Source organism: Chiloscyllium plagiosum, chromosome 18 (genome assembly GCF_004010195.1).
Source record: "Chiloscyllium plagiosum isolate BGI_BamShark_2017 chromosome 18, ASM401019v2, whole genome shotgun sequence".
In the NCBI taxonomy this organism is placed as follows: Eukaryota; Metazoa; Chordata; class Chondrichthyes; order Orectolobiformes; family Hemiscylliidae; genus Chiloscyllium; species Chiloscyllium plagiosum.
The window spans coordinates 69034657-69056824 of NC_057727.1; the positions used below are offsets into that span (position 1 = coordinate 69034657).

Sequence of the window (22168 nt, forward strand, 5' to 3'; positions counted from 1 at the left end):
CCCTTCAGGCTCTCTGCCTGTATCCCTGATGAAAGGCTTTTGCCCGAAATGTCGATTTTACTGTTCCTCGGATGCTGCCTTAACTGCTGTGCTCTTCCAGCACCACTAATCCAGAATCACATTTACATCTTGCCATGTCAGTGCCATGTGTGAACTGGCAAGTTTGGCTTGACGAAAGGTCTGCTGCCTTGCCCAGTTTAGTAGCCAGAGCTTGACGTAAGTGGAGGGTTTGATTCACAGTTCAGCTGATGGGAAGAGAGTCTGCTCTGTTCTCCAGCAGTAAGGGTCATCGCTGCAAAGTATTCCAAGCTTGAATGCACAACCCAACAACATTAATTTGAGCACAAGCTGGTGCTGACCCACAGGGCACTCGGAGGAGGCTGGTACAGGAAGTTATTAAGTAGATGTTATAGACAGTGTGGTTTGAATGTTGATGCAACGTCGAGCGAGCTTTCCGTATTTGACCCTGGAGCGTGTAGAGCAGAGATTGTGTGGAAACTTTCATTCTTCAGCACTGACATCACTCACCTTTGATCACAATCAGGTTGGATTGGTCTGCGTTTCAAGGGAGTGAAATGTAAATCAAACCTGCATCAATCATGGGCAGAATTTTACTGGTCCCTGTGAGGCAATGGTGGTGGGAAGGGAGTTAGCAAAACCAAGAAGAACTGCATCAGAGTGCCTGACTAATTGTGATTGATGCTGCTGTATTGAATCAATCAATGAGAAAAATCATCAGGACAATAAAACCATGTTTTAAAGAAAAAACACAGTCTCACAATCTCCAGGAACAGTATTTCATTTCTGGTGTAGGCACTTTTTACAGCCTTGAGTCTCAGTGCTGGGGTCCCACAATTTCAGAAACTGGCTACACTTAAGAGGAAGCTCAATAGATACATGAGGGTTAAATAAATGGAAAGATACGTTGAGCGGGGGGTGAGATGTAAAGAGGTGGGAGGCAGCTCAAGTGGAACAGGAAATGGAAATTTTCCCTTCCTGTGCATCATCTCATGGCATGGTGTCTGTTCTCCATTCTATTCCACTCCCCCCGCTGCAATATTGACCTTGTCTTGTTAAATTTTGGTCTCAGTAGAAAGGACCCATTCTCTACTTTTTGAAGCTTAATTCCCACCCATTTTTACATCTTTTTTTTCCAATCAGCAATAACAACCCATCTCTCTCTTGTATTGGGCCTCTACACTACATAGGCAAAAGTGAGGACTGCAGATGCTGAAGATCAGAGTCTAGATTAGAGTGGTGCTGGAAAAGCACAGCAGGTCAGGCAGCATCCGAGGAGCAGGAAAATTGATGTTTCGGGCATAAGCCCTTCCTCAGGAATGAGGTTGGTGTGCCAAGCGGGCTGAGATAAAAGGTAGAGGGGAGGGAATTTGGGGGAGGATTCCCTCCCCCCTACCTTTTTTATCTCAGCCCGCATAGCACACCAGCCTCATTTTTGAAGAAGGGCTTATACCCAAAACGTCGATTCTGCTGCTCCTCGGATGCTGCCTGGCCTGCTGTGTTTTTCCAGCACCACACTTTTCAACTCTGGTCTCCAGCATCTGCAGTCCTCACTTTCTCCTATCATAATTTATTGATTCTGGGAATCTTATAGTTGAGGATTAAAAAGGCTGTTGGACTGAGAGTTACCCAGTTAGGCAGCCAGGAGTCAGTTTAATTCCCCATTGGTGTCGCCAGTTCAGGATTCAGGTTGCAGTCTAATTGCCATCTAGAACTCTGGGATTGGGATCCACGTTTCATTGGAAAGCTGGGATTTCCATTCCGCTGAAACAGCTCCTAACAGAGATGATGTAAACAGCTAGCTAATTCATTCAACTTGGATTTCTCCCAGATAACAGCATTTTGGGAGAGAGCATAAGAGTAGTTTGACACATAACCTAAACAGTCTGCATGGAACAGATAACTTTGATTTATAGTGCCTCAAGATCTTGACAACTGGTGATTTCCTTACTCTGTCTGAGTCCATTGTGGACTAATTGATAGAGATTCATTTGGTATATTAATAACTGCATTATTGTTGCGTTGTAAAATTACTGGGATGTCGGAAATTGATGGATCTTGTTTTTTTGGTGGACTTCCAGAAGTTTGTATAGTTTGCCTACTCGTTCAATTGGCCTCGCTGATTTAGAAAAGAATGATATCATTTTTGCATAGGGTTGCTATAGTGATTGGAATGATGTCAGCCGGGTGGACCTTATAGAATACAAGTTTCCTGATTGGGACTCTTAATCTGGTCCAATCTGGGAGCCTCGGCTGACAGATATAAACAGTGTTTTGTTAAAACCCTGTTTGTGTTTTATTGTGATAAATAATTATAAAACTGTGAAGTTCAAAAGCAGTGTGTTCACCTATACATTTCGCGTTTCCTCTTCCCTTCTCGTCTCCCGCTCCCCCCACCCCCTTCGTGTATTTCAATTGAAACTTTGGGGTCTGTAAATAGTGTCTGTACAGGAAACTTTTATTCAATTTTTATTTGACCAAATTTTTGTAGTTGGAAGTAAGCCAGTTCTATCTAATCACATGTACAGATTATTTTAGACGGTAGATCAATGGCATTTTGCGTGACTTGCCCTCGAATTACTCGGATTATCGACTAAGCTTTTAATGCATTCTTTTTTTGTAGAAACGTAGAATTATAGAGTTTTAATTCCTGAAGTTGCTGCCTCTTGTTTAAATGACAGAGTTCCTCTCGAAGAAAGTATATTGTGGCCTATTTGCAATAGGGATTGGGAGGGGGGAGGGTCATGATGCTTTTCAGGGTTGATATGTAAATTTTATCTATTCTGTAAAGATATTATTGTGCTTGTATATGGGTAACACTTTCATCCCGTTCCAGTCTGTGAAGTGAATATCACAATTTTTTTTTGCCAGTTTGTATACATTTCATGTGTAAAATGAAATAATAGAAATGTGAAATCTTAAAAAAAAAAGTGGAATGGTAGAGATGCTCTTCATTCTGAGAGCTGGCTCTGAGGAAGATGGACCGGTGTCAAATATTATGCGTGTGTCAATAAAGAGGGACTTGGACTTGGTGACGGGATACCGTACTCTCTGGAGTTATTTCAGCTGCTAGCACAGAAAGAGACCATTTGGCCAAGTGGAACATGGCATGTAACTCACATGAGCCACCTCCTACCTTTGTCCATTTATTTCACCCTATTGAACTTTCCCTGAAACCCTTGCAGAAAATTCTCCTAAGATGTTCCCTGTGACAGCAGATACCATATTCTCCTCATTCTGGGTGTAACCTCTGCGAGAGCAATACTGGTCACTGGAGTAGATATTTCCTGTTGAGATTTATAGAGCTATCTTTCATCTGTTCTGTGAAATCTTTGTTTTGAGAGCAATTTGCTTTGTGAACTCACTGGTGCCTCTGAATCTGATTTTGATGGACTCATTTCTATTGCAATCAGATAGTATTTATTCAGCCCACTTGATGTGGTCCTATAACTTGGCATTAGCCTGACATTGATAATCTTTAGCTGACAGCTCTTTTTTCTTTAAGAGGATCCTATTTGTTCTGTTTTTTTTCAAAAGCTTCTGAAATATAGCCGTGATTCACCAAAACGCTCCCTGATAAACCTTAGTATCTGATATAACTCAGATTGTTCAAAGCACCCTGATTATTCAGGGAAATAATGAGATAAACTTCCTATAAACCACATCCTGACTAAAGTATGTTCTTTTGTGTATCTGTGATAGGTATTTCTGCAAAGAAACAAAAAGAAAAAAAACTACAGATTCTGGAAATGTGAAATAGAAACCAAGTGACCGGTCTGGAAGGCAGCATCTGTGAACTGACAAAATGAGTCGAAGACTCTTCTTTAGAACTGAAGAGTGGGAGGAGTATGATGGGTTTTATGCTGTTGACAGTTAAGACCGTGTCAGGTAGAACAAAAAGGAAAAGTTAAAGGTCAGAGAGATTAAATGGTATGTTAATAGTTGTAAAGAAGTTTAGCAGGAGTCCAGATTAAGAGTATTTACCCATTATTAGGTTGTGTCTGATGTAGTTCAGTGATAAGTGTTTGGACCTCTTTTGAGATTGGGGATTGGAGTCCCACTCAAACTCATAATCAAGGCTAGCATTCCAGTGTGCAACTGAGAGAGCATTGTATAGTTGCAGTTGCTGTTTTTTGCCTCAGACATTAATTTAAGCCCTGGTTGCCTTCTGAGGTGGAAATGAAAGATTCCTTGGTCCAATTTGAAGTAAGGCAGATGGTTCTCCCTATATATGAATTACTATTTATCTCTTACTCCCCATAATTGAAACCAATTCAGACTATTGTCACAATGCTATTTGTGAGCTCTTACTGTGTGGGATTTGCTTAAGTGATTCTGCTTTAAATGTACATTGTCTCAAAAGTGCTCCTAAGGTTGAGAAAGGGATGCAAGTTGTAGAATCTGGTTATTCTGTTTCATGCCAGAATTAATTTAGAAAATCAAAGTAGGCTCCTGTGTTGGGAATTGGGAGCTAATCTGAAAAGCAAGATCATTACCTGAACCACATGAAAACTGATTTGAAATGTCAACATGAGTCTGAAGGCATGGCGTCGGAAGGATAGGATCCAATTCCTGGGACACATCACCATCCTGGGACCTGCGGAGTTCTTTCTTTGGGATTGTCTGAATCTAAGCTGGATTCAGACCAAGGTGCTAGCAGAAGGAATAACTACGATTATAGATAAAACTTGTAAATAATAACATGAGGAAAGGCAGCTCTCTAAGAATTACAGAAATCTAATGACTTCTGAAAAAAATTAGGAAAAGAGAGTAAAGGACAAATTTAAAGAAAGGAATTAAAAGTAATGTGAAAGGTCAGAGATTGGATGAAGTCACATTACATAAAGTTCTTCTAAAAACTAAATACAAAGACATTTATAATCAATGAATGCATCTTATACAGTTCGGACGCCAATGTATTAGCACATTAAGCAATATAGTATTGATAATATATATGTGAGGTGGGTGAAATCCAAAGAAGGTCCAGTGCCACTTCCCACTGCAAAGCACAGATTAGTGATAGCTGCCTTGGCTCACACCAGCTCATATTGTAATTAGCTACCCTTCTAGAATCATAGAATCCCTCCAGTGTGGAAACAGGCTATTGGCCCAACACGTTCACACCAACCCTCTGAAGAGTATCCCACCTAGGTCCATTTCCCTACCCTATTATTTTACATTTCTCCTGACTAATGCACCAAACCTACACATCCCTGAATACTATGGCAATTTAGCATGGCCAATTCACCTAACCTGCACATCTTTAGACTGTGGGAGGAAACTGGAGCTCCTGGAGGAAACACATGAAAATACAAGGAGAATGTGCAAACTCCACACCACACAGACAGTCGCCTGAGGCTAGAATTGAACCTGGGTCTCTGGCACTGTGAGGCAGCAGTGCTAGCCACCATGCCACCTCAGAGATGAACCAGCGAGCTCTGGCAAAGCTCACAGCACTACTGCGCAGCATCTGCCTAGTTAGTTGGAAGGAATCCACCTCCCAATTAAAACAATCCAAGCTCAAGCAGAATCCATCCCATAGAACATGAACTCTTTTTAGGATCAGTAAGCAGCCAGTTAGTTGGATTTTGCTTAATTAATATGGGAGCTTGCTGAACATGAATTAATTGGCATGTTAACATGGGTAACAATGGTGAGTACTGGATCAGCTGTGAACCATGTTGAGACATTAAGATTGTACAAAATACTATAGGAACCAAGTTAATTTGCTCTTTCCTGATATGGTGGTTGGAAGTTGGTATTAAGTTAAGGCAATTCATATTCTTTTTCACAGAGACTACTCTTGGGTGTCAGTCTGTAAATGACTATGATTTCTCTTTTGTAGAATACGTTTCTAAAGATGTTTTAATATTTTCAATATTTTGCCTCAGTTGCATTCTCATTAGTTTTTCATTTCCTCAGCCACTGGTCTCAGTGCAATTGCTGTTCATTGGCTGTATTTCTTTGCTATCAAACCAACCCCCAGCACCAACACCCCTTTTCAGAACATGGAAAACCCAAACATGGGTTAAAGCAATTGGCCAAAAATTTTCCAAACTGGGTAAAGGAGAGGGATTTATTTAAGGCTGTGGGTTAGATGTTGAACATATGAACTGAAAGGACAGTGGGAGCCAGTTTATTAATAACATGGGGAAAAATAATTTGGATGGATGAATATACTTGGAAAATAAAATTGTTGTTGAGTTATGTGGAAAGAGCAAGCCACAGACCGAAATTGGATAATTTTTCAAAGAGCTAGAAAAACACAGTGGGCTGATTGGTTCCATACTGCATTGTAAAATTTGAAGACTGAAATTTTCAATAGATCAATCTATTCAAGCTGTCCTGCCAAAATCCTCGATCCTTTTCCCTCTGGACATGCATGTAATTGCACCCTTACCCTTGTCTGCTTCAAGGCATATTCACAAATCTATTCATGTTGGGTGAAAGTTTGTTGCAAAAGCCATTACTTGTAATTCCCAGTCTGTCCAATACACTTTGATGTAATTGGTTTAAGTGCTGGATCAATGTCTAAGTACAGCATATGAACGAGTTTATGTTCACCCAAATTGGACTTAAAAACATTGAACCGGAGATTTATTGTTTATTAAAGAGTCATAAGCTTTTTTTTTGTTGCTGTTGCCATAATTTAGGTGCAAATGGGTGTTTGTGATTTGCAGACAATGGGATTGTGCTGTTTGAACCCAATTTTTCAAGGTCACCTTATTGGCTCAATGTAGGAGAGATGTTACATGAACAAAGTTTAATGGGATGGAATAGGTTTCTCACACAAATGGACATAAAATTCTCTTAGCCTTTTCTCAACAGGCTATGATGCAGTTGCTCAATATTTGCTAAGGTTGAAATCACATAGCTAAGAAGGGATAGGATAAAATGAATGAATGAAAAGTCCAAGGTACAAGCAAATGTCTGATGGAATAGATGGGAGCACATTGAATAGCCTAACACGTGGATCTTTTAAGGTTTGCTAAAATCAAGGTGGTTCTTCAGTTGATTGTGAAGATTATGGTGCTCAGAGCCTTTCCAATACACAATGGCTATGGGTTGCTAGTGCAGAATCCCCATTGACAAGGCAGAGCCAAGTTTCATGCCACAGCTGGCTGCTACTATCAGAGGATGTGCCCGTCCATGCTGAACAGTGGTTGCAGTAAAAGGGGAGGCTCTTATTCACTGATCTGAACACTGCCTCCATTGCCGAGGCTGACAGTTATGGCTGGTGGCAACCAATTGACTCATTCAGATTAGTATCACCGTGGCCTGATTTTCTCATGCGTGTGGTGACTGCCCACATGGCGCATTGAGACTGGGGCACTGAGTGCGGTTTGTCAAATGTTCTCAGACCTTGTACCATCAGGTTTGCTGCAATAGTTTCCTTGATAAATAGGAGCGGCAGCATACACTCAACCTCTGTGATATTGAGATGAATTTCCCACTGGTGGTGACGTAACCACCCAATATCTTGTGCCATCTCAGCTGCCAGCCATTTTCATTAATCCTCCTCTGTCTGAAATATTCCAGATGGAAGGATATTACCATAAGACCATAAGATATTAATTGGACATAGCTCCAGTACATGGGCCAAAAATAATCTAGAACCATAGGCACATCCCCATGAGGACGTAATTGCTCAAATTTTTTGAAAAGGGATGAAATTGCTGAGATGCGCCTTAAAATTGTACCTCTAACCTTTCATGCACAGCACTGTGGGGTAAGTCTCAAGATACCTATCACATTGGCCTGATTTAGGTATGATGTATAACGCATCAAGAATTGAGACAGAAGGACAGCAATTATAGAATTCATATCTCTATGGTATTGCATTCAAGTGAAGCATTTCAATGTGATAAAACTCCGTTGCATCTTATATCTTGTTCAGTTCTGAACAAACATATCTGGCAGTGTTGTCATTAAAAACCAAGCCTTTAAATGATTGTTTTCCATTTTCAAGGGTTGAGTCAACATTTGTGACCAGTCTTTGAAGATTAGATTTTCATACCAGGCTTTGTAGATTGAGGGGATCTTTTGATAACTCCATGAGCTGTCATATTCTATCGGTTTATTGCATGCTGCGTTCTGAATTTGATACATTTTTCTGTATCTTTTGAATCATTCATATATTGTTTTTGTTGCTGTACTCGAGCAGAACACATTTCCTGCAATGAAGCGGCTGAATTTAACCAAACCCATCAGACAAAAATCCCACAGCCTTGGGTTAAATTACTTTAATGGAAAGTAACATCAGGCCAGATGTAAAACCAGCTTTGTACTCAATCTCATCCATTTGCTGACTGACAGGTTAACTTAAATTGTCCCCTCAATGGTTCTCTTTTTAGGCAGCCTAGATTCTGGTTAAATTTCCTTCAATTATCTTTTCAAACGTTTGGGTGGCTGATTTCTAGGAGGGGCGAGGAAAAGGCTGAATGTCACAGCTTTAATGATTAGTCAAGTTGATGAAAAGACCCATTACCTGCTGCTGGGCCTTCACAGGAGTACAGCCCAGCCTGTGGGGTCCACGGTAATGTTGTGCCACTTCCTGCAGAGAATGCTTCCAGTCAGGAATGCAGTAACACTGGACCCCAGCACTTTGCAGGTTCGTAATTAGCAATTAGGGTAGTTGCATTCTAAATAAATAGTCTTCAAGCCCTGTAACTGCATCAAAAATAAATACTTGGTCAGGAAGAACATGTGAAGGATCTGGTTCTTGTAGCTTTCTTTGTGACTACAATGCATGGCTTTTTCGACGAACTGTGTTTGGGCAAGATGATTGACAGATTGAGCCTCCGAAAGCATGGGAGAATAATCAGAAAACTGAGCAAAGGCAGGTGCTCCATCCACTTAAGCCACACTGACTAATTGAGTGACCTTGGGATATTTTGTTGTTCAAGCTGAGTTACTGCATCCCATAAATAAATGATTTTTTTTTGATGGGACAAATTTAGCACAATCCTTTTTGCGACAAGTAAGCTTGTAAACCTGACCTCTTGTTACCCCCCCAGCCCCCCCTCTTGCCCCTGTCTGATGTTCCAGTTGCCAGGTTAAAAACAGACCAGCCCTTGTCTACCATGTTCTGCTCAACTTGCCTGAGTTAAACGCATGATTTTTGAATCTGAATTGAAAAGAACTCAATTCAGCGAGATGCATATTTCTGACAGATAAAGGTTCTTCCTCATCTCAGCATAAAATAGGAGTCCCCTTGCTCTGGGATCATGTGTTTTGGTCCTAAACTATCACACAAGAGAAATAACCACCTGCATCCACCCTAAGATTCTTCCTAAAAAGTCTTTCACTAAGGTCACTCCTCATTCTTCTAAACTCCAATGAGTGTAGGTCTAACGTACTTGAGCTTCCTTCATAAGAATCCTTCCATACCTGGGGTCAACTACTTGAACTTTCTTTGGACTGTCTCCATCATTTTCACACTACTTTGTTCTTTATTAATTATTTTCTAAGCTTTCAGATCCTTTAATCCAACTTCTGCCTATGGTTGATGTATCTGTTGGTTATTTGTGATTCTGTCCTCACCTGTGCACATTGTCTCTGAGTTCCTTGGCTCCTTTATCTGCAATTGTTTCCAAACTTTACCAAAGCACCTCAAGTCTTCGATTCAGATGATGGCTAGTTGCTGAAAATATCAGAACTTGTGTTTTTCTCTTCACTGGTGCTAAATGACTTGCTGTGTGTTTTTAATATTTTCTCTTTCCATTGCAGAGATTTTCTGTTTAGCAGTTTTACTTTTCATTCTGTGTCGAGTGAAGTTTTGCGTTGCAAATAATCTTTTGCAAAATAGTGAATGAACCTGGGCAAAGACATAGAGCAGAGATTAGAGTGGTGCTGGAAAAGCACAGCAGGTCAGGCATCCGAGGGGCAGGAAAATCAACGTTTCAGGCAAAAGTCCTCCCTGATGAAGGGCTTTTGCCCAAAACGTCGAATTCCTGCTCCTCGGATGCTGCCTGACCTGCTGTGCTTTTCCAGCAGCACTTTAATCTTGACTCTGATCTCCAGCATCTGCAGTACCCACTTCTGCCAAGGTATAGAGCAGTTGATGCTTACAATTTATCTAAAGCAAAACTTCCATTCTTTCCCATGTGTTAACAAGAGAAACACTCCTGTTTCCTTTTATGTATCCTCAGCAGCTGTGTTTAGACCAATTCAGATCAGTTCTTTGTAACTAACCAGAAAATTAGTCAAATAATGATGCCACCATTTTTTAAAAAAAGCAATTAGAGACACCCCTTTTAGCACCATCAGTTGTTCCAGCCTTCCTTCAACATGAGCCAAGAGCTTGGTTGTGTAATGGAGGTCTGGTTACCAAGCTAATTCAGCTACTGGCTGCACTGGGGGTAACTTGTGCAGAGGCAGCGATTAACGGGCTACGAACTAAGTCAGGATAAAGGAGGCGAAAAGCAGAGAGAGGTAAATAAAAAGGGGAGACAGGATGAGAAGAAGGTTCCAGGGTGCAGAGAATAGGATCCTCTAATTACAGTGAGGCCAGATGTTGACTTGAGTACCAAAGAAGCCACACGACGCAATGACAGTTACTACATATGTCACCCTTTTCATTTCTTTCCCCGTCCATTTGCATTCTATTACGCTCTTTATCCTGTCAGCCACATGTAATGCTGTAATCTGCATAGTGTGCAATCCCTCCAAGGTTGCTACAAGAATTCTACCCCCATGGAAGGAAAATAAAATTACAAAGCCAAAAGCCAAAAATCAGAGTTGGATGCAAGTTCAAAACATGATCAGTCAATTAAGATCAATAAAGCTGGTACAAATGTGTGTCTGCTCCAGGCGTCTTTCAGGTCAGTGGTGAGTGTTATTCCCTTCAGTGTCACATTGCTAGATTTTTAACAGAAATATGCTCCCTCTAGCCTTTGTCTGCCCACAGTAAAGTGCTGAGAATGGGTTCGGTAATGAGGGAGCTCCCTGGGATCCAGGTCAGACCACAAATGCACCACTTTAATTTGTTAAAAGCTAGATCAATAGCTGAGGAGACCTGCTGTTTAATTCCATTAACAGCTTTATTCCACAGAGCGCAGAGAAAGAATTTGCATTTACATAGCCTTTCACAATCTCAGGATTCTCAAAGTGAATTACAACCACAGAACTTTGGAAGTGTAGTTATTCATGTAATGTAGGATTTGCAGAAGGCAATTTGTACCATAGTAGACTCAGACAGCAATGTGATAATGAGGGATAATCTTTTTTAGTGAGGTTGCTTGAGCAGGACCCCAGAAAAACTTCCCAATTTATCTTGGTATCTTGGTAGCTTCCCATCATCAGTATAACTAACATTCATGCAATGTTATACATACACTGGCCTAAACTAGCAGGCTCTTTATTTAATCTACATGGACAATTTCTCTAGCTCTTGAGGCAGTATTAATCCTTGCAACTCTCCTAAAATCAGCCCGCCTGCTGATTTTTAGAAAGCTTTTCCTCAATTGTTGTAAAGATCAAAAGAACTTATTAACTCCATGGTGATTGATGCTTTCCTGAATGACCACATTTGTCAAGTGAATTGGCCATTGTTTGGGATATGTGCAGAAATAGCCCCACATCCAACATTATGCTCCCATTTGTCTGTCTATTGGCTATTATTACTCTGCTAATTACAATAGAACTGGATGATAGATGAAAAGTTTTAGTTTGAAACAAATTGTTTTCTGGCAATATCAGGTTTTCTTCTTTCACACGACTCTGTACAACCAAATCAGTTTTCTAACATCTATACTTAAGCCACATTCCTATGTGTTGGTTATTAATATCAGTTGTTTGTGACATGCCAGTTAGCATAAAGAGGTCTGACTAAATCAGCACTCCAGAAGGAATCACTGAATCCTTAGTGGGTTTAAGTTGGTTGTAATTAAAACCAAATGCGATTCCGATTTATTCTTTTACTTATTGCTGCTCATACTTCAGAAGTATACGATGCAGAATGAACCAGAAATAGAAACAGAAATTGCTGGAGCAACTCAGCAGGTCTGGCAGCATCTGGAGAGAGAGAAACAGAGTTAATGTTTGGAATCCAATATAGCTGTCCTTCAGAACTCTAGATTCTGAAGAAATTGGAGGCAAATAGCATTTCTGCCAATCCAGTATAATCACAGGTTTCCATCATGTTAATAATTTGAACCAAATTTCTGATGCCATTATTAGCTTCTGTTTAGGTTCGTTCATTAGTCTAAGGAACTCTATGAAATATTCTACCAATCATCTTTTAGGTTGTTCCTTCATACTTCCACATCTAGCTGTTATTTGACCAGTGGCAGTTTGACATTAGCAAACTTGACTTTGCATTCATGCTCTCAAGAGTGAGGAGTCTTGATTATGAAGTATGTATAAGTGCTCTATCTTACACTTCTTCTATTGCAGAGTGGCTGGTAAAAGAAAACTTAGACTTGAGTTCTAAACCTCTTGGACCACATCATTGAACTGCTGTAGGCTGTAAATGGTGTTTCTCCAACACTCTGATAACATAGTGATGCTCATCCCTGCATCAAACTTGGTATTAATGAAATGAAACAAGAGCCTCTTCCCATTTGGAATACCACATGGTTTCCCTCTACCATACTGGATCATAGAGTCATAGAGATGTACAGCATGGAAACAGTCCCTTTATTCCAACCTGTCCATGCCGACCAGATATCCCAACCCAATCTAGTCCCACCTGCCAGCACTTGGCCCATATCCCTCCAAACCCTTCCTATTCATATACCTATCCAGATGTCTTTTAAATGTTACAATTGTATTAGCCGCCTCCACTTCCTCTAGCAGCTCATTCCACACACGTACCACCCTCTGTGTGAAAAAGTTGTCCGTTAGGTCTCTTTTATATCTCACCCAAAACCAATGCCCTATCGTTCTGGGCTCCCATACCCCAGGGAAAAGACTTTGTCTATTTATTCTATCCATTCTTCTCATGATTTTATAAACCTCTATAAGGCCACCCCTCAGCCTCCGATGCTCCAGGGAAAACAGCCCTAGCCTACTCAACCTCTCCCTATAGCTCAAATCCTCCAACTTTGGCAACATCCTTGTAAACCTTTTCTGAACCCTTTCAAGTTTCACAACATCTTTCCAATAGGAAGGAGACCAGGATTGCGTGCAATATTCCAACAGTGGCCTAACCAATGTCCTGTACAGCCGCAACATGACCTCCCAACTCCTGTACTCAATACTCTGACCAATAAAAGAAAGCATACCAAATACCACCTTCACTATCTTATCTACCTGCGACTCCACTTTCAAGGAGCTCTGAACCTGCACTCCAAGGTCTCTTTGTTCAGCAACGCTCCCCAGGACCTTACTATTAAGTGTATAAGATCAAGCAGGAGAAAGTGAGAACTGCACATGCTGGAGATCAGAGTCGAAAAGTGTAGCGCTGCAAAAGTAGAGCAGGTCAGGAGGAGCAGAAACGTCAGCATTTTGGGTATAGGCCCTTCAAGCAGGCTCTGTAGATCCTTACCGTGAAACAGGATGGTGGCAACAAATCTATCAGATATTTCAACAACATAATAAGCAATCTAACAAAAATATGAAGTACTGAATATGGACACCTTGGAATGATTCTGTAATCACATTATAATTAGTTTAAGCATTCCTCACTTGTGTGGAAGAGTGGAATAGGCTCAGAGTTCTTCAGTAAGTAAAGCCCCCTGTGCTCTGCCTGAACAATATGGCTTTGCTTCAATCTTATACACATCACCTCTACCTGTACAGCTTTCTTCATTTTCCACAGCCAGTAGTTAAGTGAATCTAATTACATTTTCAATTTACATCAAAATTTGGACAGTTTTGTGGTATGGCCATCTTGCCAAGCAACTTATTGATATTTTCCAATCAGCCTTTCAGAGTTGTTATGCAGTGGGACTTGAACCTGGGTGTCTCGGTTCAGGGATAGTGACACTATGATTGTGTTGTAAGAGGGCCCTAATAGGACTTTTATTTTTATTTAACCTATTTTTCTGATCAACCTGTTAAGAGATGTTATTACACACCTCTGGAGCAAGTGCGACTTTGACCCGGGCCCCAAAGTGTAGGGCTAAGGACACTGCCACTGCACTACAAGAGGACCCTACTAGGAGCTCGTTTACCACAAAGTTGTTTCACCTGGGATCTTTACGATCAGCTGTGGAAGAGATTTCCATCCTTTAAGTCCAATTTGAATTGAATTCCAGTGGTGCCAGTCCTCATTGTATACACGAAGTTAATGCTGTTTTTAATCATTACGTTTTTTTCTCTTTAGAGTTGATGCTAAACAAACGGATCATCCCACTCACCTTCAGAGCTTCCAACTTGCATTCCATAGTCCTTGATGAAGATAACCGAAGACTCTATGCTGCTGCGAAGGACTACCTCCTGACCTGTAATCTGGATGACATTTCGAGTGGAGTGAGGAAGGTAAAAATGGGTGCAATTCCAGCTGCCTCTGGCCTTGAAGATTGTGTAGATATGAATAGTGTTGTGTGGTTGGCTGCACCAAAATACAGACAGGAATGAACAGACACACAGAGTGGGCAGCGACTAAAGATTTAAATTTAGTGAAGTGGGAGGTGCAGAGAGAGATTGGAATATGGTTAATGAATTAATAAATTACAGGAGCAATGTAAGTGATAAGACCATCAAAGAGAGCAATCATAGCAAATGCATCAAGTGTTAGAGGACTCCTAGCACCTATGTAGAATTAGTTTGGTGCTGTTTTGCTTCCAATTTAGGAGCCATGTTTGAAAAGAACATAAATTAGAGATCAGGGGTTCCTTTGATTGTGTCTCTATACTGGCAACACCAGAGTCCTGAATGTACCCTGCATACTCATATGGACTTTCAGGAAGGCCGAAAGGTGTGAATATTATTCTAATAACGATTGACTCGTGACTGGTAAAGGACACTTTAAATGACAGGCCTCCCCAGAATTGCCATTCATTGAAAATGATTCTAATTTTGTTTTACCACAAAAAAAAACAGACGTTTAATGAAAACTGTCACCACTTGCTACAATCCCTGAGCAAGTAGTGAGTGAGTGAGAGTCCAGCCTATTCATATGTATCAGTCATTGAGCCGGCTAATCACTGTGCAGGAAATAGAGCCAATTGAATCAGCCTTTGACACTTGTGGGGTTAAGAACACATCATTGCGAGATGGTTATTGCTTGTCAGTGCAAGTGTTTGTTTTTGATAGTTAATTATATGGAGCCTGTGAATGCCACAGAAAACAGAAGCGTGTTCTTTGGAATCCTGCATTTTTAAAAAAAAAGTGCCAACTTGTGATGGCTGAACAAGTGACTTAAATGTATGGAATGGAGCTGTTATTGAAGTTCAGATGTTCATTGAGGTTACATTTCTTTTGATGGACAAGCTCATTGATGGACACTGCAAACTGTGTGCTATTTTCAGACTTATTAACCTGTTTATTTTAATCAAGTTATTGCTAGTCTGGAAAAAGGCACATAGAGGATCATGGCACCAGTGTGTCAAGTTGCTCATAGTTGAGCTTGATTGATTAGACAATAGGCCCCATAGACCACAGTCGCCAGTCATTTATCATGGTGTTTCTGATCCATTCAGTTTTACACATGCTGGCTGCTACTGGCTCTATGGAAGCCAGCGGATGCATAGGCTTAGGAGTAGATCAGGTGCCTTGGCCTGTTGGACTGGGGATGGTGTGCAATAGGCAAGGAGCAAATAGTCAGACTTCAGGACAGACAGATAGAAAATTTGTGCTGGGGAGAGTGGGGCAAGAGATACTATGTAGGCGAAAATATTTTCCAATGTATATCTGTAAGGACATTTCTATGACCGGAGCCTTGCCTATTAAGCTGTAGTCAAAAGGCAATTTTACTTTAGAGACTGACACTGACTCCGAAAGCCTAATCAGAATTGATCCTGATTTGGATGATTTGTGGGTCCTTAAAAGAATCTAAATTTTATCTAACAGAAACGGGGGCCACACGGTGGTTAGCACTATTACATTAGCAAGATCCAGGTTCAATTCCAGCCTTTGGTGACTGTGTCTGTGTGGAGTTTGTGCATTCTCCCTGTGTCTGCATGGGTCTCCTCCCACAGTGCAAAGATGTGCAGGTTAGATTAATTGGCTAGGTTAAATTGCCCATAGTGTCCTGGGATGTGCAAGCTAGGCGGATTAGCCATGGTTGGTGGGGGGAGATGGAGATGCTACTTTGGAGGCTCATGCAGACTTGATGGGCTGAATGGCCTCTATCTGCACTGTAGGGATTCTCTTCTATGATTCTAAACAATTCACTGTTTTGAGTAATGCAATGAGTTTTTAAAAAAGAAAGCTAGGGAGGATTGGAATTCCATAACACATCCCGCCATTTTGCCTCGATTTTAAATTACTGGTGAAAAATGAGGCAAATTCAGTAACTGATGTGCAATTCTCCCTGCCCAATTGGACCCTCGTAATGTACTTTTCTGCTTTCAAAATCTGTGGGTGGAAACATCACTTTCTGAATGTCAATTTAGCAAGTAAGGTAGGGCGCATATCCTGGGTCAAAATCCTGGAATTCTCTCCCTAGTGGCATTGTGAATTGACCCACAGTAGATGACTGCAGTGGTTCAAGAAGGCTGTTCACCATCACCTTCGCAAGGGCAAGTAGGGACGGGCAATAAATGCTGGTCAATCAGCGATGCCCACTTCCCACAAATGAATAAAATGTGTCGATATATGGGCAATCATTGGTTGTATATAGTTCCTGCCAGCCAGTAAATATACAATAGCCTGCTGGTATCTGGTTAAACGGTGCCAATCAATTGGTAGCATATAACTTTATTTCAGTATTCAGTGATGGCAGGGATGCCCTGCCTCCCTGGTGTTCCAGTACGGTCATCTGACCCTCTCCACTTGGTATCAATTGCAAACAAAGCAAACGGATATATAGCTAGCAATGTAGCAGTTAGATAAATATTTAGATGGTTGACTAGGCAGAGTTTTACCCTACTGCACCAGCTCTCTGTTACAGTTTTCAAGCATTTGCTTACAATGATCGAGAATTATTGGGTGAAATGTTAACGCCCACATTGTACTGGAAAGAATGACTTTATTAGGTCAAGCTAAGTTCAGGTTTCATGGTAAGAATGAGCCAAATTGGACCAACTAATTCCTTTGGGGCACTTTTGGTTATGTGATGAGTGAGGACAACCGATGATGACAGTGAATTGATACAATAAATTGATAACAGGGTATATTTCATCTAACATGTGTACACAGGCAAAGCAACTGCATGCAAACAGAGCTGTTTGAAGTGTGGCTCCTGGGACTGTGTCTGAATGTACATCCTACACTGTCAGGACTTGATTCCTGGAGCCCATTAAATGTAATTGCAGCCAATTATAGACCCATTGACTTCCACTGGGAAAGGTCATTTCCAATTCAGTTGAGTCTGATATTAAAGCTCTGTATCAGAAGATGAGGTTAATGGTTCCTATTAGTAAGTTGTTGTTGAAAAATGTGCCTTGAAAAAGCAAAACAATAAGGAAACATTTGCATTTGATCCCGACCCCTATCCTAACAATGGAGCACACTTTGTATGTTATGGGATTGTGATCCTTCTCTGATCAACAGAAATACTGAGACATAAAGATTGCTGTGCAGGCAAATGTGAGATCTACTTGCACCCAAGAGGCAAAGCAGAGACACTTTTTAAAAAAACTATAAAGATACAAACTGGAAGGGTTTAAAGAGACTTGGCAGGCTGTGTATTTAGCTCAGTAAAATGTTTTGAACAGCTATAGAAATTAATCAAAAAGGCAAGTAGAATGCTAGCCTTTTTATCTAAGAGAGGCAGAATATTGGTGACAGAATGTATGTTTCAGCTTTGCAAATCCTAATTGGGCTGCACAATGAGACAATAAAATGTAGGAGCAGAAATAGGCCATTCAGCCCATCACGTGTTCTCCACCATTGAATAATACCTTGGGGCGATCTGATTAATTCTCAACTCCACTCTACTGCCTTATCTCCCATGACCCTTGATTCCCTTAACAGATTAAAAAAATCTATCCTAGCCTTGAGTATACTTTATTGACTCGACCTCAACAGCCCTCTGCAGATTCACTACACTCTGAGGGAAGAAAGTCCTCGTCATCTCTGTCTTAAGTGGGTGACTTCTTGCTCTGAGATTCTCCCATAAGGTTAAACAACTTCTTCATATCTATTCTGTTAAACCCCCGGCCATCTTGCCTGCTTCTGTTAAAAAAAATACCTCTCATTCTGTTAAACTTTGATAAATAAAAGATCATTCTACTCATACTCTCCTAAGAAAATCTCTTCATAGCTAGGATCAAACTGGTTAACGTTTGCTGGGCTGCCTCTATTGCCATATTTTTCCTTAGATAAGGGGTCCAAAACTATTCTCAGTATTCCAGCAGTGGTTTGATTTGTGTCTTGTATAGTTTTTGCAAGACTTCCCTAATTTTTATGCTCCATTCCCTTTTTGATAAAGGCCCTTTGCCTTTCTTATTACCCACTGAACTCGAACACTAGCTTTTTGTGATTCATGCACAAAACCTCCCAAATCCCTTTCTGCTGTAACTTTCTGCACTCTTTGCTCATTTAAATAATATTCAGCTCTTCTGTTCTTCCTGCTAAAGTGCATAGTTCTAAGTTTCCCACATTATATTCCATCTGCTGCATTTTTTGTCCACTTAATTAACCTGCCCATATACCTTGGTAGACTCCTTGTGCTATCCTCACTACTTATTTCCCATTTATTTTTGTGCTATTTGCAAACGTGGCTATAGCATATTAGGTTTCCTCATCCAAATCATTACTATATATTGTAAATAATTGTGAGCCCAGCACTGATCCCTAGGCACTTCACTAGATACAATTTGCCATCCTGGAAATGCCCCCTTTATTCCAACTCTGTCTTCTATTTGTTAGCCAATTCGGCATCTATGCTAATGTACCACCCCATTGTGAGCTCTTAGCTTATTAAGTAGCTTTTATGTGCTGAACCTGAATGAAAGCCTTCTGGATATCCAGATATTCACAGCATCCCAGATGTGTTCTGACTAGTGTCTTGAGTAGCTTTAGCAAGACTTCCTTATTTTTATGCTCTGCTCCCTTTGCAATGACAGCCATCTTTCTTCCCTATTACCCTTTGAGCTTGAATGCTAGCTTTTTGTGATTTGTGCACATGGAGTCCCAAAATCCCTCTCTGCTTTCTGCAGGCTTTCCCCATTTAAATATGTTGAACAGTCATGTTGCAGTGCATGCATCTATTGGTTCTCATTTTATCTATCCTTGCTACATTCTCGAAGAACTGAGGCCTGGAGTAGGTATTGCTTGAAGAAAGCATTTGAATCTGCCTTCCTTGGAGATGGTTGTGACCGATCAATGCCAATCAAATACCAGAAGAGGGCCAAACATTAATGGCACCATTGCAATTCCAGTATAGGAGTATTATGAGCAGTGTCGGGGTCACACCTTAGCAAGGACATGTTAGATTTAAAAGAAGCAAAGGTTTACCAGAATGATACCTAATCTTCAAAAGTAAAAGTACAAGGGTAGATTACACAAATTAAAGTTGTTCTGTGGAATTTAGAATTTAGAAGTGATCCGCTTAAGGTTTTCAAGTGGGGTTAGGCTCTGAGCCAGCTTCAAGCCAACAAGTTGCCATGAGACCAGTGTCTTCTGCTCACAATATGCCACCGCTATGGTGACGAGGCCCTCCCCTCAATTTGCCCTTTGTCTGGCTATGAAGCTCCACAGGCTGATGAGATAAATCAACAGCCAGTGAAAATTCATGTACTTTGCTGTACTTGTTGCTTATGAGCGACTCTCCCATTCCCTGAGGGTGCTATATCTGAGTGTGTACCAATGGACTGACATAATGATGAATCACAACATCAATGGATGATTGGGGAGACACTGGCCTGGTGGTATTACGGGCTGGACTGCTATTCTAGAGACCCAGATAATGTTCTGGGAACCCAGGTTTGAATCCTGCCACAGCAGTTGGTGGAATTTAAATTCAGTAAAAGAGTGGAATTAAAAGTCAAATGATGACCATGATATCATTGTCAAAAGTTGGAAAAACCCATCTGGTTCACAAATGTTCTTTAGAGAAGGAAACTGCCATCCTTACCTGGTCTGGCCAATATGTGACTCCAGACCCACAGCAATGTGGGTGACTCTTAAGTGCCTCCTGGGCAATTAAAGATGGGCAATAAATGCTGGCCTAAACAGCGACCCCTAATTCCCGTGAGTGAATAAACTAAAAACTCCTTGTTGTATATGGGTTTAACTTAACTGCTGGATTGTAGGCCAACCCCAATGATCAGCTACTCATTTTACATTGTGCAACATTATTGCACTTTGCGGCCACCGGGCGTAATGTTCAACAGCAGCCTGAATTAAAAATAAAGCAGCTCACCTGTAACTCTGAGTTAAGCACTCAGCAGCAAAGGCTAAGGTCTATTGCATTCATTTGCAATCTGCTTGCTGGCTCCCTTCATGGCAGGAGTGTGTTTTGTGACTTCTACTGCAAACCGGTTTCTCCCCCAGGAGCAGCAGTGTGATGTGAAGAATGAGATAGTGATGCTTGATGGGGGTTGTTGACATTGACTCCAAACTCTCTGCACTGGAATATGTCTGGGCAGCAAAACCTCCAACTCATCAAAATCTTAATCACCAGCACCCCTCATTCCAGACATTCCCGGTTTCAACACTGTCACTATCTCTGTTGGCTTGATCTGATTAAATACCTGAGTGTTTCACGGTTCCAGTTAGTGCATGAAAAATTAAATAAATTCAGATACCTGTGGGTAGACCTGACGTATTGTTGATTTTGAATGATGCCATGTGGCTTGGAGTGCTTTTGTGTTTGTTTCAGGGAGGTGAGAGATAGCAGTCCACTGGAATGATGGCAGCAGGGTAATGCCAAATGTTCCCATCTCCGATATGGTGAGGGCTGATGTAATCTGAATCTGAATTTCATACTATCCACAGAAGCCAGAATTACACCAAGGCTAATGGTTTTAAAGTCACTAATATCAGTGGCATCTATTACCTTGCAACATGCCCCTCTGTGGCTGAAGTAGGCATTGCTCTAAGAAAGTATTTGGTCCTGCCTTCCTTGGAGATGGTTGTGACCGATCAATGCTGATCAAATACCAGGAGAGGGTCAAACGCTGATGGCACTATTGCACTTCCACTATAGGTAGCATTATTGGTATAACGTGGAATAAACACCAGAAACAAATTTCTTTCTTTTTCATTCATGCTCAGGATATGACAAGGTCAGCCATTTATTGGTTGTTCTGAGACAGCATTGGCAGGGCTTGGGGGTGGGGGGGAGCGGGGGGTGCTTTTATCTTGAATGGCTTCACTTTGACTCTGAATGCTTTGATAGGAAACCTCGGGGGCAGTTAAGAGTTGGCCATGTTTGATGGCAGAAGATAATCAAAAATACAATAACCTGAGAGAGGATGATAGATCTCCTTCACTGAAGGAAATCAGTTTTTACGGCACTCCCAAAACAGTTGACAATACCAGCAGATATTCAAAACGTGAATTCAAATTTTCAACCTGTTGTGGTTGAATTTTCAGTCTTGTATTTTCTGGATTATTATGCTACCCCATGTTCCAAGGTGTTTAAAAACTACATAAATACTATCTTTTGTTCCTCCCAGTTATACTGGCCAGCTACCCCTGAAAGAATAGCTGAATGCAAGATGGCTGGAAAGGATCCTGACGTGAGTAAATACAAATGGCTTGTGTTTTCAGATAGAAACTTAACAACAACATTGAAAGGGAACATCTTCGTGTACTGTGGAAGATACATTTTCACTGGAGAGCAGCACTAGCCATCAGGACTTCAGCTTGTTATTTGAAGGAAAATTTTTGTTTTGTATATACCTATGACTTTGAGAGATATTAGTGCTGGAGAATGAAACATTAACTCATTTCATGCACTCAATATGGTTTGATGTATCATAACAGCTAAATGAGGAATAGACTCCATTTTCTGCAGCTTCACTTCTGAAGAACTAACTCTCTTACACACCCCGCCACACTGTGTGCGTTTTTTTTTGTGCCAGCTGTCCTGTGGCCTGGCTGATTAGTAAACCTGAAAATGTGACTGGCTGTGTTCAGTTCAAGAAGTTGC

At 41.0% G+C, this 22168-nt stretch overlaps 1 protein-coding gene across 2 annotated transcripts in view; it reads left to right on the forward strand.

Moving 5' to 3' along the window:
• sema3h (sema domain, immunoglobulin domain (Ig), short basic domain, secreted, (semaphorin) 3H) overlaps nucleotides 1–22168 on the forward strand; it is a 159429-nt gene that overhangs the window by 44092 nt on the left and 93169 nt on the right. For both annotated transcript variants that reach the window (XM_043708547.1, XM_043708548.1), the window contains exons 2-3: nucleotides 14288–14442; nucleotides 21693–21755. In XM_043708547.1, the coding sequence (XP_043564482.1) occupies nucleotides 14288–14442; nucleotides 21693–21755 (218 nt within the window). The remainder of the gene's footprint in view (nucleotides 1–14287; nucleotides 14443–21692; nucleotides 21756–22168) is intronic.